Source organism: Melospiza melodia, chromosome 3, assembly GCF_035770615.1.
Source record: "Melospiza melodia melodia isolate bMelMel2 chromosome 3, bMelMel2.pri, whole genome shotgun sequence".
NCBI lineage: Eukaryota > Metazoa > Chordata > Aves > Passeriformes > Passerellidae > Melospiza > Melospiza melodia.
In genome coordinates this window covers 120,981,059-120,998,663 of record NC_086196.1, presented here as the reverse complement: position 1 = coordinate 120,998,663, position 17,605 = coordinate 120,981,059, and the positions used below count along the sequence as shown (strand labels likewise).

The 17,605-nt window shown below is 35.6% G+C and overlaps 1 protein-coding gene across 30 annotated transcripts in view; it reads left to right on the top strand.

Annotated features, from left to right (window-relative positions):
• The window catches only part of RIMS1 (regulating synaptic membrane exocytosis 1), a 303,629-nt gene that overhangs the window by 253,864 nt on the left and 32,160 nt on the right, over window positions 1-17,605 (top strand). For 20 of the 30 annotated variants that reach the window (XM_063152955.1, XM_063152927.1, XM_063152928.1 and 17 more), the window contains one exon: window positions 9,077-9,309. The exons of the other annotated variants lie outside the window; for them this stretch is intronic. In XM_063152955.1, the coding sequence (XP_063009025.1) occupies window positions 9,077-9,309 (233 nt within the window). The remainder of the gene's footprint in view (window positions 1-9,076; window positions 9,310-17,605) is intronic. 30 annotated transcript variants of the gene reach the window in all.

The following is a 17,605-nucleotide window of genomic DNA, read 5'->3' as shown; positions in this document are numbered from 1 at the left end:
CTTAAATCTAGGTTTAAAAAGAACAATAGTTCATATCCTTATTTAAAAACAGGGAGGGGAGATTTCTGTGTGTGCTTAACAAATTGATACCTTGATTCAGTTTCCTCCTAGAGGAGTAAATGATCTTTGTGAACACAGAAAGGTATTTTAAACAAAAATTTAAACTCTTTTGTCTAGTTTTTTATGTACACCAAAAGCTTGAGCTGATGGAAAACTCATCAGTCTTCATGTAACTGTGTTGAGTAGCTATTGTATACATACATACATACTATTGTATGACTGCTACTTTGCTTAAAATGCAACAATTAAAATAGAGAAACATGGATATAAGAACAAACAGTGCAGGTCTTGTAAGATAATGCAGTTTTATTACAGTGCAAAATGAAATTTGTCATTACTGCAAATTCCCTAGCAGGGTTAGCAAGGGCTAAGAGCTTCACAGATGTGGACAATTGTGTTGTAGCTGTCATCAAAACTGATAAATGAGGAAGGTTTTTTTAAAAGTTCAGGATGGTAATAATGTTCATTTAAAAAAAAAAAAAAAAAGGAGTTTTTACATTGCAAAAAGTCTGATCAAGATTTTGAGGTGAAGCCATAGGGATAAAGCCTTCTATAAACTTGTTTAGAGAATGAGGCAGGAATTTTAATTATCTTACTTGCCTAATTTATTACTGCTCTGGGAAATCACTCTTTGTCCCATAGTTTTTATTTGATTAGTGACAAATAATTTCAGACATGCCTTTGTTGGTGGCCATATACTGCCTGTTGCATGCTAGTTCATTGTGTCTTGCTGCTGTGGATTCAACATTCCCATCATGAGGGAAGTTTGGAGAAAAACTCACACATGATTCTTTTTAGGGCTCTGGTTTGTTTAACCCAATGACAAAGTAAGAGATTGCATGGTTGCATGGTTGCTGAGTTCACCTTGCAAAATGGGATGATGGCACATGAAGAAGATTTCTCTGCAAAAGCAGAGAGGATAGTGAGTGTTTTGTGGCTACAAATGATAAACTGGCCATCCTTTGAGGGAATGATAATATACTAAATACTTGTGATGGGACATTGAAAAGACTTCTTTTGTTCAGTTTCCACAGGAATTTTTAGGAACTGTTTTGGTTTTGGAAAGAGTGATAAAAAGAATTTATTCCTCACTTTCTTATTCTCTTTCTACTTCACTATCACCATGAACTCTTTCCTTACAGGGATTATTGCCCATTATACTCTTTTTGTACTTCAGTTAGTTGGCTTTGTCTTGAGTCGTGCCTGATGGGCAACAGTTGCAGCCTCCCTGCATCCTGGACAGTCTAGCTAATTTGTCCCAAATGCAGAACAGACACGAGGGAGGTACTGACTTTCTGCCTCTGACCTGGAGACAAATATTCAGGAAATGTATGATCTATTTAGCAATAGGGCCTGTGAGTGAGTGCAGTGTCACTTTGTAACAAGAAAGTTTCCTGGCATCTAAACCTGGTGTCTGATTGCTTTGCAATCTTTGAAATCTTTGAACAGGAGAGGTATCACTTAAAGAAGTTGTTTTACCAAATTGACAGGTACTCAGAAGAACTGGCAGCTACTGTATTTGTGCCAAATAGAAGGATCACCTCATTGGAATCTTTCAGTCAGGCATTAGCCACTTCTCCAAGTGAAGTGAATTGATAATTTTGGTTTTGTTGTTAGTTTTGAGGTTTTTTATTGTAATTTCCTTCAAAAGGGCCAGCAATCTGCCATGGTATAGCAGCTGGAATTTAGAATATATTAAAGAAGAAATTTTACCATGGGCAGAAACCAGGCATGGAACATTTCTACCTAAATTTTTCATGTTTGACAAACAGAGCAGATACAGGTAACAGTCAAGGCAGTTTTTGTCGAAACTCTCCACAGTGCAAGCATCCACTGCAACACTTGAAGTAAATTGTCAATCCTACTTTGTTTCTGATTATTCAAGTCACTGCAGCTAAAAACTGAGCCCCAAAAAAGTTTCATTAGGTGTGCACTTCCCAGTTTCATTAGAAACATATTGAGCATGACCTGTGAATAGTTAATATTGCTGCTCAGGTGTTCTGTCTTGGGGCAAGGACAGGCACTCTGATGTAACCTGAGTCACAACTTGTGCTTTTTTCAGAGGGAAATACAGGGCAGTAGCCTCCAAATTTTTACCATGAAGGGAACATAAATGAAAACATTTTAGATAAGCTGCTTAAAAAATATAATGTACCTTCTTTACCCCCAAAGAGTGTATTACAGATGGAAACTTCTGGTTCTGAGGTCATTTATATACAACATCAAGGTGAAGCCAGAGTAATTAATGTTCTAATTATTCATTATCTAAAGATAATGATTTTTGAAAATCCATCATTATAAACTGCTTTATGTATCTGTCAGAGAGGGAGGGAGATGGAGTCTTTAATCCCTTCAGAACATCTGTACATGAAAAATGTACTATGGAGCATTGCTTCTGCATTTTTAATTATCTAATTATGTTTCCTCTTTAAAAGAAACAGTCACATCACCAGCAGTCTTTCTTAATAATTTCAAAAAAATGGAAAAATTATTTTAATTGGTTTTGCATTTAATTACTGCAGTTGATAAAGATGAAATGTAATCCATAAACTTTTAGTTTAAGTACATTATGCTAATATTTTGAACAGGCTGTACTTGTTATTTTTAGATTAAAGAAACGTAGCAAAATAGTTTTAGTCATGGCTCAGACCTCAGAGTACTTATCACTTTCTTTATCTTCATCTCAGTTTAGTATATTTTTAAAATCTTATCTGCACTTTTTTTGTTATTCTTGACCTTACACTATCCCATTCAGCTTTTCAGATTCTCCTCCTGCATTTCCTTTTTTTTTTTTGCTATTGCCTGTTGCTGTTATCTACTTTTGGAAAGGGGCAGTGAGGAATCTATTTCATATCAATGGTGTAGCATTTTTGACATGAAGAGCAGCAACACCACAGGTACTTCAGTACCTCGTGCTTTAGAGGGAAAAAAATACAACAGGGATAATAACATTACTCTTGAATGTCATGCAAAGGAAGAAAAAGTGGTGAATTGATGCTGAAAAAAGCTTCCTTCAGTGTGGACATACACATCTTTGTGTTTGTCATACACACACACCCCCAACATGTATTTTCTTGATACAGATTTACATCCTTTCTGTTTGGTAACTGAATATATGCATGGCTATATGCAGTCAAGTTTGAGCTGTTTGTCCTTTGATTCACATGAGCCTTCCCACATCAGCTTTAACAGCAATAGTTAACCCTGAGCAGTGCCCCTGGAGGGGCTGCTTTTGTGTTGGTTTCGTTTTATGATTCAAGTCATTACTTGGCTTCAGGCTGGTGGTGCCTTGGGTATGTGCAGGCAGACACAAGGGCTCCCACATACAGAGACAATTGCTCTGCTTGTTTCAGGGAATATAAATTAAGTTGAAATGTTCATGGCAAATAATAAAAAGTCTGCTTATCTTTTGCTTGGAAAACTGTTAAAATCTGCTTATCTTTCTTAATGTTCAGGCTTGCTTTCTGAATTGTTCTCTTTTTTTCATAGAGAGATGCTAGTTTTTCAAGTTTAAAAAGTAGAAATCTGTCAGAGCTCTGAAACTGGCACAGTTCAGTGGTCAGTGTGCTCCTGAGAAAAGCATTGTCACAGCCCAGATTCTGACATACTGTGCTCCAATATGGAAATTTTCTGATCTTCCAAAGTAGGATTTTAACCAGTTAAGCTCCCAGAGGAGGCAGATGTTACAAAATCTTCCCCAGCCCTTGGCTCAGTGAGAGTTTGCACACTGAACACAGTGGGGCTGGGGATGTTGGGGATTTGTCCTCCCAGAGGGAGCGGCTGTGGCACTCAGTGGAACTTTCATGCAATATAGGAATATTGTCAGCAACAATTATAACTTAGAAATTACTGATCTTCAAATATCTTAATACACCAATAGGACGCTTGACAGCAGAAGCAAGGGTTTTATTTGTGATTTTAATAGCTATTTCATAGGACATATTTCACCCTAGGGCAATCTAATATATGATCAATGTGCACGTTAAATCAATATGTAGTTCCAGTTGGTACAGACTGTACAAAATTATTATTTGATTGAACCAACTTTTATGGTCTAAAAACTTCTTTTTACTAACTAGAGAGAATTACAATATAGGATATATGTTTGCCACTTGGTTTGTAAAACACCATGCTTCAATTAATTTATTAAATGCTAATGAATATTTATAAATTTTTATTTTAAAATTCACAGTAATATATCTTGCAGAAAATGTAATATATCTTATATAATATAAGATACAAATATTTTCTTAGAATGATGGAGAAATTTGTAGATATTTAATTAATCGTTTTTATGTATTGATTATATAATATAATACTAATAACAATATGCTTATTTTTAGAAACGTAATGTTTCTCATGATAAAAATATCTTCCCTTTGGTCCAGAGCCATGATGTGTTTAGGAGATTATTAGTATTCATGAGCTGCCTCATTGCAAAGGGGAGCACGGGGGCTGTGGTGAGTGCGTGGTGCTGCAGTCGGCAGGAGGCAGGGGAGGCTCAGTGCCCTGTGCTGCTCAGGGACGGGGTTCTGCTGGAAGGTCCAAGGTGCTGCCACTGCCTGAAAAGAGCTTACAGCATCATCTGCACAGCAAGGAATACAGGGCATCCTTTATTTACTCATGGCTTGCTTTCTTGGGAAAATGGGTGGAGTAAATATGAGGGCTCATGAAAACAAACACCTAAAATATTTTTTTATACATCATCAGTAATTCTAAGAGAATGAGGGAAATGCTGTTATTTTAGCAATGGCTAATCAGTTCAGATTTTTTCTGTGAAAGGATTTACTTCCAGATATTACATAGGTGAGTTCATGGACAAGTATTTTTCTAGCTTTCTTACCACTGTCTTACTAACTTTCTTTTTCAGGTGGAATGTGCAGGTTTTTTATGTAATTACTGAGAGATACTGAGTATATGTCTATATACCAATTTTCTCAGATCTAATGATTTATCCAATATGCTTTTATGGATCTTGAATACATATATAGTAGTTATCTGTACATAGAAAGATATATAATGATGTAATACAGGTACTTGGCTTGATTTCAGTTCTAAATAGTTGAGTGTGCTGTACTTTTTAATGTAAGCAAATATTATCCACAATGGTCTTATAGCATGGTCATCTTATAAAATTTGTTTCATGGTTAATTTTATGCTATCTTGTAACTCAAATTACTCTTTGATTAAGTTTTTTTGAGTTAAAAGCTCATTCTTCATTCCCGCAGATGCAACTTTCAGGTAGGGGCAGCTTGCAAAACTAAATGTGTTGCTTTCTTTCATAACTCTGACGGCTGACATGTGAATACAGTCTTGATGTCCTGTGTAGTGCAGGTACAACTTTAGATGGGATTTGTCTCAACTGCATAAGCTCTGGCGGGAAATGCAAGCATTTTTCTCTTGGTGGAGGGAGCAGTGCCTTCCCTGCTGATGCAGGAACCTGGGGGTAGTGTCTGACCCCAGTGCTGGGGAGGCTCCTCTGCTCTTGCTGGGGTTAGAGGGAGATTTTCTTTACAAGTTAAACTAAATACATTTTTAGAATGTTAAAAATCCAATGACTCTTTTTCTATTCTGAATATCTGTGAAGTAATACACAGGCCCATTTATATTGTCTGTAACCATTCTTAATATGCACAACAATTATTTTGTTATAGCTGTAATTAGAAGTACTTAGAAATAGCATAAGACATTTGCCAAACTATCAATCAGAAGAACTGCTAAAGATCACAAAATAATTTTAAATAAAAATTTAGTGAATTAATTAATTTATGACTTAATGGACTATACGGGTAAATATGTCGCTCTTCATAATCCTGCTACAGAAAACAATATTTATTTATTGTGTTATGATAACTAGGTTTAAATATAATTTAATAATTTACCAGTTTTAGCCACAAGCCTACAAAAACTTGCATCTGCATTTAAATGAATGTGTTAATAATCCCAGCAAGTCAGCAAGTCTGCAAAACAAAATAAAAATTTAGCTATGTTATTATCAAAACAGCTAAGTGCCAAGGGATGTATTCATGCAGGTCGTTTTCTTGTTTGTGCTTCATAAATGAAACTCTAACAGTAGTGAATAAAGCAGGAGTGTGAGCTAGGAGCTTTTCCTTCAAATGATAATCAGTAATGTAATGATAAAACATTATGTTCTAAGGGTAATCAATTAGATGGTATAAGAATGTTGAATTTTACATGCCCATTCTTTTGAGACTGTTGCAGTAATGAAAATTAATAAACTAGCACAGGGATTAGATGAACACAAAGAAAACTTAATGTATTTGCTTTGTTGTAACAAGAGGAAGTATTGGGCAGCTTTTGATCCTTGGTCCTATCCCATTATGCCCATTTCTAGCAAATTAATAGCAATTTTGTACTAGTACACGGGAACATATTTCCTAGGAAAGCAGGACTTCATATTTGCCAGGTGAAAACAAGTATAAAATTAATTTGAATTCTAAATTTCTCTGGTGTTTTTTTCCAATTAAGATAAATATTCTAGTTCCTATTCTAGTTCTATTCTACCTTTTGCAAAGAATCAGAAATGAAACTTATATGAGTCTTTGAAAAAAGTGATTTTTTTCTATTATTCAGAAACTTTCCATGTTCCCTGAATTAGTGAATTCATACATCAAAAATGTTTTTTTCCTAAAGTTATAATACCATATTTGTCTTATTTCTCAGCTGATGGACATCACTGGCTCCTACATACATATTAAATAAAGTGAGATTAGAGCATTTCAGGTAAATTGTAAAAAAAAAAAAAAAAAAAAACAAGAAGCGAACACTGGCATAAAAACATTGTTATTTTGGTATTTATTATATTCATAAACACCTGAAATTCAGTAGAGCAAATTTAATAATATGGTAAATAATTCTTTATTTGCATGACAGATTTTATAGTCCATTGAATTTAGTGCTGGAAATTACGTAGAAACAGTCACAGAAATACAATTCCCAGTGCTGTTGGAAAGAAATTATCCATGTGGAAAGGAGTTGTCCATGTCTAATCAAAGCAGGAAATAGAATCCCTCGAAGTGAGGCCTTTGAACCTTGAAATAGTGAAGTATCTCTTGCTCCAGAGAAGAAACCAGTTAACAGTGCTGCCTTCTATCACCCTAGAGGCCTTTTCTTTGATACTTGTGTAAATATGTGAGGAAGATGGTATTTTTGAGGTTTTCTTTTTTCCCGTCTACATTTCTTCCTAGAATGATTGAATATGTTTGTGTTTGTGCTCACATTTATGTGAATGTGGTGTGGGGAGAATGGTGATAAAACACAAAGGAATTCTGTAAGAAAACTTTAAAAGACAAATGTCTTATATTTTTTGCCTTTCAAACCCAAAAGCCAGTCAATAAAGTTTCTCTGGGACAGGAGGGAACATGACAGAACCTATTATAAGCTCAGTGTACCTCAGGTAGTCCACTAAAATATGTTCTTGAATACTTTGGTGCATCAAGCAGCTTGTTCTGTTTAATGGCATAGATGGTTTTTTATCTGAGCTTAACAGGAGCAGATTCTAAGTGCTGAAGATGCTTAAAAGCCTATGCAGAGGTTGATAGTGATCTATTAGGTGTTGTCTAGTCAAAGACTTAACTTTTCCAACTTCATTTTTAAAGAATAATGTCTATTTCTATGTGCTCTTACCTGTGTGGTCCCACATATGGTCCACCCTTGGAAGATGCCAGTAAATCAGGGCTACACTGTTTTAGTTATAGTTTAGGGATACAATTTTTTATACTTTCCTGGATCTGTCTTGGGACAAGACTGATTCAACCTCCAGCAGGGCCCAGATCCATAGCAGTTACAGGATATCATATTTTCTCCCATTGACCCCTTTATTTTTCCCTGGTCTGATTTCCTATCTGTCTGAAACTTGCCATGACACAAAAAAGCCTCTAACCCCACTCTTTCTAATTTTGACTGGGGGAGAGGTAGTGAGGGGTAAATGGGAATGGGGGACAGGAGCAGGCCATTGCATCTGCTGGGGAGGGACCTTGCTGGGAGAGACTGCAGGACTATTGGTTAACAAATAAATTTGACTTCAGCATACTGAAAAACTGAAAAAAAAATCCTAAACCAGCATGCTAACAGCAGGTCTACTAATCAGCAATAGAAGGTCAAGGAATTTCCTACGTGCTTGGCCAGTTTAACAACTGCATCTGAAGTGAGTCCATCTGCAACTTAAATTTCTGTCTCTGCAGAGTGGCAACTAACTTTATATTGACTTTAGAGCTAGGGCATTGCTTGGCCACAGCTGACCTAGGACTGGGTATTAGCATGTCCTGTGTGTACTTGAGACTGTTCTCTAAACTGTGTTTGTGAGCACTTTATCCTGCCTCTATACAGAAGAACAGAAAAAGGATTTGTATAGAAACATTCAAATGCAATTCAATGCAATTCAGTTAAAGGAACTCAAACAGAACTGCCAGAGTGATTCATTTTTCTGTCAATCAATGAAAATTCTAGTGGGTTATTAGGGATTTTGCCTCAAAATTAGTTTGCTTTCATATTGTAACTATTGCACTTACCTTTAAGGAAGTGAGAGACTGAAGACCTAAAAAATACTACATATTACATGATCTCTTTGAAAAGTATGAAAATTTAGATGGTATCTTTATTTCTGTTAGGTCTTTGGTGAACAGCACTGATAAGATGAATGTGTTAAACTACTGCCCCACGTTAATTTTCTTTGGTTGTAAAATTGCTGTTTTATTTGTTTCTATATTGTGGGGATATAGGCAGGAAAGCATCACATAACTTTTAAGTGCCTCTCTGTTGTTCTGAAAAACATGGGGAAGTATTAATTTTATTTGTTCCCCTCAAAGTGGAGGACAAACAATAGCATTGAAAATATGTACTCCGAGGAGCATCACATTAAGCTTTTACTTATGAACCAAATAAATGGAAACATATCAAGACTTAAAAATAATTTAGTGATTAAAAAAAAATAAGGCTTTTGGAAATGCTGTTACACAGACAAATTAACATGTTTGTTTTTACTTTGTAACTGTAGTACATTTACTCCTAAAATGCAAGGCAGACGGATGGGGACTTCAGGGAGAATCACAAAGAGCACAAGCGTGAGCGGGGAGATGTACAAGCTGGAGCACATTGACGGGAGCCAGTCGGACACGGCCGTCGGCATGGTGGGAACAGGTGGGAAGAAAAGGCGCTCCAGCTTTAGTGCCAAGGTGGTTGCCATAGTGTCTCGAAGGAGCAGAAGCACATCTCAACTTAGTCAAACAGGTGAGTGAGGCACACAGTCCTGGAAACAGGACTCTCACCAAACGTGGTTTACCTTAATTTCATCTGTGGCATCTGTGTTGCATGTATATGCATCTAGACTGCTCAAGAGAGATTTTCCAGCTGTAAATAAATTCCTGATGTATTAATTTTCTTTGATTATTTAACATCTGCAAGAAACAATATACAAATGTCTTTTAGAATATGTGCTGTAGTTACTTTCTGCCTTGATCAATGGAAACTGTTATCTCTTAGAAGCCTTGTTTACAGGTTGGCCAGGAAATGCAAAGAAACACATGTCGGTGTCAGCAGTGGATAATGGTTTGCTAAGACCAGCTTTTTATGTGTAGGAAATTTCTTTTAGCAGAAGAGTTGAGTGTGAATGTGGGAACTGAAATCTGAGCAAATGAATGGCAGTTATGCAACTTGAATCAGAGGTTGAACCTGTAGTGGCATAAAACAGATTTTTAAAAATTACTTTTGTTTTTTGAGAGTTAATCCAATACTTTATTGTTTTGTAATACTGGCAAGTTGGGGTCAGTGATTTCAGATAAATTAGATGACCACATGATGCTTCATTAGGAGAATAAGCCTTCCAACTCTTTATTGTGACTCCAGAAATCTTAAAATCTTCATATCAGCATAGCCTCCAGGAACAAAAGCCCATACAGAAAGATAAAAAAGGGAAGAAGAATGTTTTAAAGTCCCTCTCCTGCTCCTGAACCCCAGTGAAGACTTCTGCTTTTGTCTTCACTGGGAGCAGGACCTAACCCTAAGGGTCCTTTCTTACTAAGAGGGGGAAAACAAAGAGGAAAAGCTTCATCCTAGCATGCAATGCACTCATATTTCAGCATTCCTCTCACATAGTCAGGGTATCTAAAGTAAGTAAGTAACAATATTGTTTATTTATGTCATCAAATATTTCCCCCCTTTCCCCTGGTTTTCTTTGATTGCCAGATGAGCAGCAGAATTGATCCATTCACAATTAAAGCTTGGTCAGCTACAACAAGAAGATTGTTATATTTCTCTACACTGCTCATGAATTTTCAGCCAGTATATAATCATGCAGTTGAACCAAATGATAAATGAAACTGGTGTATTGAAACCCAGAACTGTAATTAATAATGTGTTGTTCAAGAATGCCCGGTGACTAAGTATGAGACTGGAATATAGATAGTTGCACACAGTAAGATGCTATTTTAGGTGTATCAGAACCAATGGTGTGCTCTGTAAGTAATAAAAAGTGGTGTTGTCATGTAGAAAGGATTCCTACGCTGATATTTTAATCCACTTAAAATCTGAGCTGTGACTTCCAAGCACATCTCAGTGTGTTCTATTTAAAGCTCATATTTTTCTAATCTTTGTAGAAAGGTACTATAGCTCTCCAAGTTTTGCTTGGTGTAAATTTCAAAACAATAGGAATTTTGCAAGGAATTGAACTTCTAATGTTTTTCTGAAACTCAAAGAGCAAATCAAATATGAAAAACAGATTATGTATTATTCATGATTGTAAACCAGTTCAGAGTCATCTTTACCTTGTTTTGACTCAGGCTAAGAGTATTCTCTATGGCATAATCAGAGCAAATAAAAATGTGTCACGTTTTGTCAAAAATCAGTGAATTAAATTAATGCATTTTTTTAGAACAATATGCACATCTGACTTGATAGATTTTCCAAATGACATTGTTAGAGGTTAAGTGCTCATGTTGTAAATCAGGGATCCACATCCCTTCCTTCCTATATTATACAAGATGTGAGGAGAAACATAAAAATGTCTATTTCGTTTTAATGTGTTGTGCAACTTACTAATGTCTCCACTATTGAGAATTATAGAAAATTTCTGTTATGACAATATAATGTATACTGGTTACTTCTTTAAAATTTATTATGTGAAAACTATTTCTCATAGTTAAGGTCTGAAGTTTTGGAACTGATGTGAAAATTTATGGGCCTCCAAAAGTGGTATCAAGTAGGAACTTTTGGGACAGATTTTCAGGAACTGGAGGTGTGCTGTTGATGCAGTATATGTATTTTAAAGGAAATATAAAAATATAGAAGTAGATGTGTAGCCTCCATAGGTTGTTCAGGTTTTATTTCTGTAACTTGCATGATTATAAGTAAGGGAAACATGACAAAGATAGTTATTTGTTTCTGAAAACTCAAAATAGAAGATCAGAAATAAAAAAGACAGATTTTTTTGAAAAGCATAAATTCTATATTCTTATGGATTGAGTAGATCTGAAATTTTAGTTTACTGCTGTCTTGAAAGCCAATAAAGTTTATTACTATCTCACTTTTTTCACTTGAAGAAATGATCCAAAAGGGCTGCATTTGACTTATTGTAGATAATTCATCCTTTTAACATACTGCATGGGCTTAATGTTATATAAAAACAGAAGTGGTGTGTATGGAACTGCTGCAAGGTAGCTATTATTGATAAGATTTTATTTTCTATTCAGCTGAAAAAGGAGTGTGTGTGTGTGTGTGTGTGTGAGAGAGAGAGCCTGTGCATACATGTTTGTGTCTACACATACACCCATGGATTTCTTTGCACTTATGGAGCAAATCCTTGCATATTGAAGTTAGAAGGACCAGTAATCATTATTTTACACACCCTGTTCAGTACTGTTGGAAAATATTTATTCAGGATATGTGCCTTATAGATGGTCAGTGAAAGAATTGGTTTCTATTTTTATGTAAATCTGCAATGAAATTATGTGGTTTTGCTGCACCTTCCTTTTATGTTTAAGATTTCATAATACTTGTAGTAACTGTTCTGTGAAATCCCCACTTACTATGTATTTGTTCATTGTGCCCACAAATTGGATCAGTTCACCAGAAAAAGCTTTTAATCTTCTGACAATATTCCTAATGAAAATCCAGCTCTTCTTATGTTATCACAGTTACAAAGAAGAAAAGGAAAAGGGAACAAAAAAGAAGCAAAACTCCCAAGAGGACCACAGAAAACTGAAAATAGCTCCAGGCACACATAACCATTTTAGCTGTAATCCAACTTTTCTAGCTTTCTTTGTTTGTCTTATTTTGGTAAATAAATATATACACATATACAGAATAAATATATAACTACCAATTTTCTGAATATGGCAAACTAAGCTTTAAATCACAGGAAAATTATAGGAAGCTATATTAGAATAAGAAATCATCCTCAGTTTTCTTGATTTTGTATTACAACACTGCTCCCTTCTACAATCTTGCCTTGTAGTTTCCATATCAATGAATAACTGAGGCCAGTATTGATCATACCACATTTTGATTTGGGGTTCTAGGTTTGTTTTGAATGAGGTGAAAACTTCTGTAATAGGAAGGAAAAAATTTATCACAGAATTTGTACCATATATAGAGACATAATAATGCATTTTGAAGTGGATAGAGGCAACAGGAGGGGTATCATCAGTACAATGAGTTCTGGAGAGAAGGAAAGCCTTAATCTCAGATAAAAGGAAGTATTCCCATCCCTGGATCCCTCTCAGTTCTCTTGGTACGTGCAGACATGTGTCTTAGAAAGCAAAAGAATACCTCCCTTTTGCTTTTTACACCTGGTCAGCAGATAGTTCTTCAGAAAAATCATCTTTCAGAATGATCATATTTCTTCTTTGTAGAAGCTCACTTTTCTTCTCTTTGAGTGCCAACAGTGGCTTGCAACTATTTTGACACAGATGAGAGTGGAAGAGATGCAGAGAAGGAGAGCTAAGGAGCTTAGAAGAATCGGCAGCATTTCTAGTTTGCCATTACACTGATACCATGTCAATTTTCTAAATGAACATACCTTGCCATGTTTGTGGTGTGAACCACAATGAAATTTTTCTGTGTAAGAACCAAAGTTATTTGCTTTCCATCTTCTGTTGGTGAAGTTCAACATCAACAACCTGAAATGAAGCCCATAGGCATTAATGTTTGAAAGACAGATTACATACCATGAAGCACAGCTGAAATCAAGTGTTGTCACAAGGTGAAAACAGAATGAAGAAAATTTCTTTTCACTTATGTGTGTCTCTGAACTGGATACTTGGAAGGAATTGAAGTATTTTTCTGCTTCCCTCAGGAAGTAACTTGCAACCTAAACAAAAACAGTATCTTAGAACATATTTCCCTATATAAAAACTAGAATTTCCTGCTAAAGTATATTTTCTGTCATTTTCTGTAATTTGCCCTATAAAGAAGTGACTTCTGTATTCTTTTGAATTAAGCTCCAAATTCCCAGTTTCAGATAAGATTGTATCATCTAAGTCAGGAAATTGTCACTGAGCCGTAAAGTTCTGATAGTCATGCATCCCACAGTATATCTATGCTCTTTTTGTGAGCTCTCTGCAGCTTAAAGAAAACCTCATCCATTCCTCTGTTGATGGAGACTATGATGGTTCACTGGAGGTCCTTAGTGACTGTTAACAAGCACCCCTATGTTGTGCAAAAAAACACTTGCTTGGGAAACAAGGAAAGCAATGCTTAAATTGAGCCTTCCAGGCTCAGAGTACCTAATTTCAGAGTAGACACTGCCATTAAAGACAAAACAAAACAAAACAAACAACCAAAAAAAACCCCAAAAACCCAACCCAAACAAACAAAATCCAGCCCAAATAAACAAAACCAAAACCAAACAAATAAACCAACAAAACGATCAAAAACCAAAACCACACATTCCCACCCCCACCTCCACAGTCTGTTAATCTGTTCTTAATTTTCTCAGTCTTTTTTTGTTTGGAAATGCGGTAGCACTATTTTTCTGTCCATCCTTATAGTAATTTTATGGTAAAATGAGGGATTTCCTACCAATCTAGATGGTATGGACAGAAAAAGCAGATAATAAATAAGAAATAAAATATGCTGGAGGGGAAAAGACTTTGGCATAAGGATGGTTTGTTGTCTTTCTTGAGAACACCACTGCTTCTTTGCATAATTATTTTTTTTTCAAGGGTTGTGGCAACCTTTTCATGCAGTGGTCAGGCTTTTTTTTCCCCTGACATTTCAGATTGATTGATTGATTGAATGACAAGGATGCATTTCTAACCATGATTCTTTTACCTCATAACGTGACTAATATTTTATTGCTGTAGTGAAAGAAATTGTGCTTATTTGATGAGAAATAAGGGCTAGACAAAAGTTTACAATTACTTTATTTAGAATTCAATAAATCATCTATTATTATTAGACTGGATAGAAAGCATGGGACTCAGTAAGGAATACTGGATGTCAGGAAGAAACCGGCAAGGAGGGAGGCATCAACTGGATTTATTAAAACAAGCCAGAGAATGTCTGTTAGTTGAATTTAAAGACAAAAGCCACAGGCAGATTTTGTTATTTTATTGAGAGCTAGTGTTTATGCTGCTAGAATATGATGATGGAAGTGATTAGAAAGTATGTCAGTTCTGGTAATCTAGGGGAAGGACTCTTGGGAATGGTCCTGTGCTGGGCCATGAGTTAGACTCGAGGATCCTTATGGGTCCATTCCAACTCAGCTTGTTCTGTGAACATTCTGGCATTCAGTGACAGATGAACTTGGGGGTAGAATAGTTTTTCTGAGTAGCACTCACTGGATCACAGAATGTTCGCAAATAAGCTGAGTGAAAAGCTGTGACAGTTCAGATTGCAAGTTCATTCCTTTTGGAGTGAGTAATTAAAATTTTCAGATGGAAAAAAATGCAGAAGAGTTCTTGAATCTGAAGGACAGCACTATCAGAAACTGCTATAATAACAAATAGGTATAAATTGGTTACAAATAAATTTTATATTTGTATCAAAATTACAATAAAGTTTCTAACAGTCAGAACAGAGAGAAAAGTATCTTAAACCTCTCAGAGCATTTAGCACAATAGGGAAAGAGCCTTTTTTTCTTGTTGTTTGTTTCTTATCTAGCATAATACCCTTTTGCTGTTTTCACAGGATTTCTTTTCTGATACTACTTTTTTGAATTGCCTTCTCTTGTTCATCCAAGGGGAATGCTACAAGATATCAGATTTTCTAATGGCAGATTCAGAAAATTAGCTTGGAATTCGGAATTAACATGAGAATTAACATCTTACAGCTTTAGAGTTACCTCACAGGGTTAACCTGCTCTACTGTAATTCACACGTTGTTCTCTGTTTTCTCAGAGGAGCATTTCCAAGTGTCTGCTTGTGTTGGGCATTGATCTCTGCAAGAATGCTTCATATTTACACATGAGCTTCCTTACCTACAGCTGTCTCTGTTTTGTTATCTTAAGTCTGTAGGGTTTCAAAATCCTTTTCTTAACTTTAGACTCTGTGTACTTGAAAAGTAGATTTCAGCAGCCTAGTGAAGTGTGGTGGTCTGTCCTGCAGCTCCCTCCTTAGCCTTGCTTGTCTGTTCAGTATTATCTCTGTGACAGTCTTCCCTGTCTGGGTTGGTTTTTTGCCAGAGCAGCCCCTTAGAGCTTGCTCTGCATAGTTGTGATGATCTATGAGGATAATGGCTCTGTTACACAAAAAGAAGAATGTAGGGAGATTGACATTTAGAAGGATTTGTCTTTTCAGCCAACCTAAAAAAGTCTTTAGTGAGCAGCAGGGATGGTCATGGTGCCTTAGGGATGGTGACAGGATCTGGGCTCTGCACCTGACACCCAAGAGGAAAGAGCAACCCTGGTCCCAGAAAAATCTTGAGCTGCTCCTACACCCAAATATTTCTGCAGCAAGGGGTGGGGAAGAAGAGAAGGGTAATGAGCAAACAGATGAAGAATAATTTAAACAAAAAGAAAAATACCTGATTTTTTTCATAAGAGGAATTCTTTTTTTTCTAGTAATGATACTCAATTCTTTGAAGCTCTTGAGTGAATGTAAGCATGTTCTCTTTTATTTACTGTTGCAGTCTTGCTGAGGAATTCACTACCCTTAATAGAAACACAGTTCAGTTCCAGTTACTCATCTTCCAAAAGATTTCCTAATAAGGGCTACTATTTTCAAAGTCCACTGCTCTGCTGAATTGGTGCTACATGTGGTTCTTTTCCTTGTTCCTGAAATGCAAATTGTGACTTTTTCTCCTGTTATGTGGTTGCCTGACTTGTACTCAAAAGTATTGCTCTGCTTTTGTATTTGCAACTTCTCCCTAGATTTTTAAAAACAGATATAACTGCAGCAATAACTGTTCTTAGGGCTATTTCCAATATGTTAGTAGCAATGGGTTTAGGAAAATTTATAGCTTTCCAAAAGTATGATCTTTATTATGCCTAAACTGTGTCATGCATGTCTTGTATAATTTCAAAATATGCCAAATGTATTTAATAAGTGTAGCTTCACTGCTATGTTTACATTGTATTTTCTTATGAAAGGCCTTAGAAAAAGGCCTACTAAGAGTTCTGACTATATTTAACTGAGCTCTGTTTAAAGAAGATTTTTATTTGCTTTCTTATCTGATTCACACTATGTTCACAAGCTTTACTTTGTGCAAGTATAAACACAGAGTTGAAATGTTACCAAAATTATGACAGAAAAAGGAAATAGAGTGGTGCCGAAGGACTACCAAGAGGGAAGAAAATTGTACTACCTTCACATTAAAAATTTCTGTGTAAGTGCCTCTCTTTAAGAGAATATCAGTCTAAAACTTGTATTTTATTGCTTTTCGTATGCTTCTTGCCTGATTAGATCCACAGATTGTGTTCTGGAACTTGCAGAGTTTTAGAGTACCTGCAGTCATTCAGAGGAAAAATACTCTTCCTCTGTGGAATTAACTTCTTTCTCACGGAAGAATAAAGCCCTCTGTTTAGAGTCAGATGACTGAATTTAATTTTGATAGACCTTTTATTTTTTTTTTTTTTACCTTTCAGAAGCAGTCCTTTTCTTATCTAACATCAAACTTGATTATTTTTTTTTTAATTTAGATAGCTTGTTCAACACAATATTTCAGATACAGGCATCATATCTCTAAATACAGTAGGGCCAAGAAATTATGTAGTTTGGTAAATTTTAGAAAATAAAACTGACTTTGTAAAAAATCTTGAAGGCTTTTTGGTTTGGGGTTGGTTTTTTGGTTTTTTTGTTGTTGTTGTTTGCACGGTTTTTGGGGGGCAGTTGTGGTTTTTTGTGGGAGTTCTTTTTGTTTCATTTATAGAACATTTTAAAAAATCATACTTTTGATGATAAGATATTGGTAGGCTGAGTTTAAAAAAATGTTCATTTAGTGAATCCAAAGAAGCATTAGATTTAGAGACATTATTTTTATCTTATTAGGACTTTTACATGTGAATGGGGAGATAAGCTTTGAGAGTTTTTTCAGTAATTTTTTTTGGCTAGGAATAGAACTATTAGTGACAGAATCCAAATAAAAAGGAATA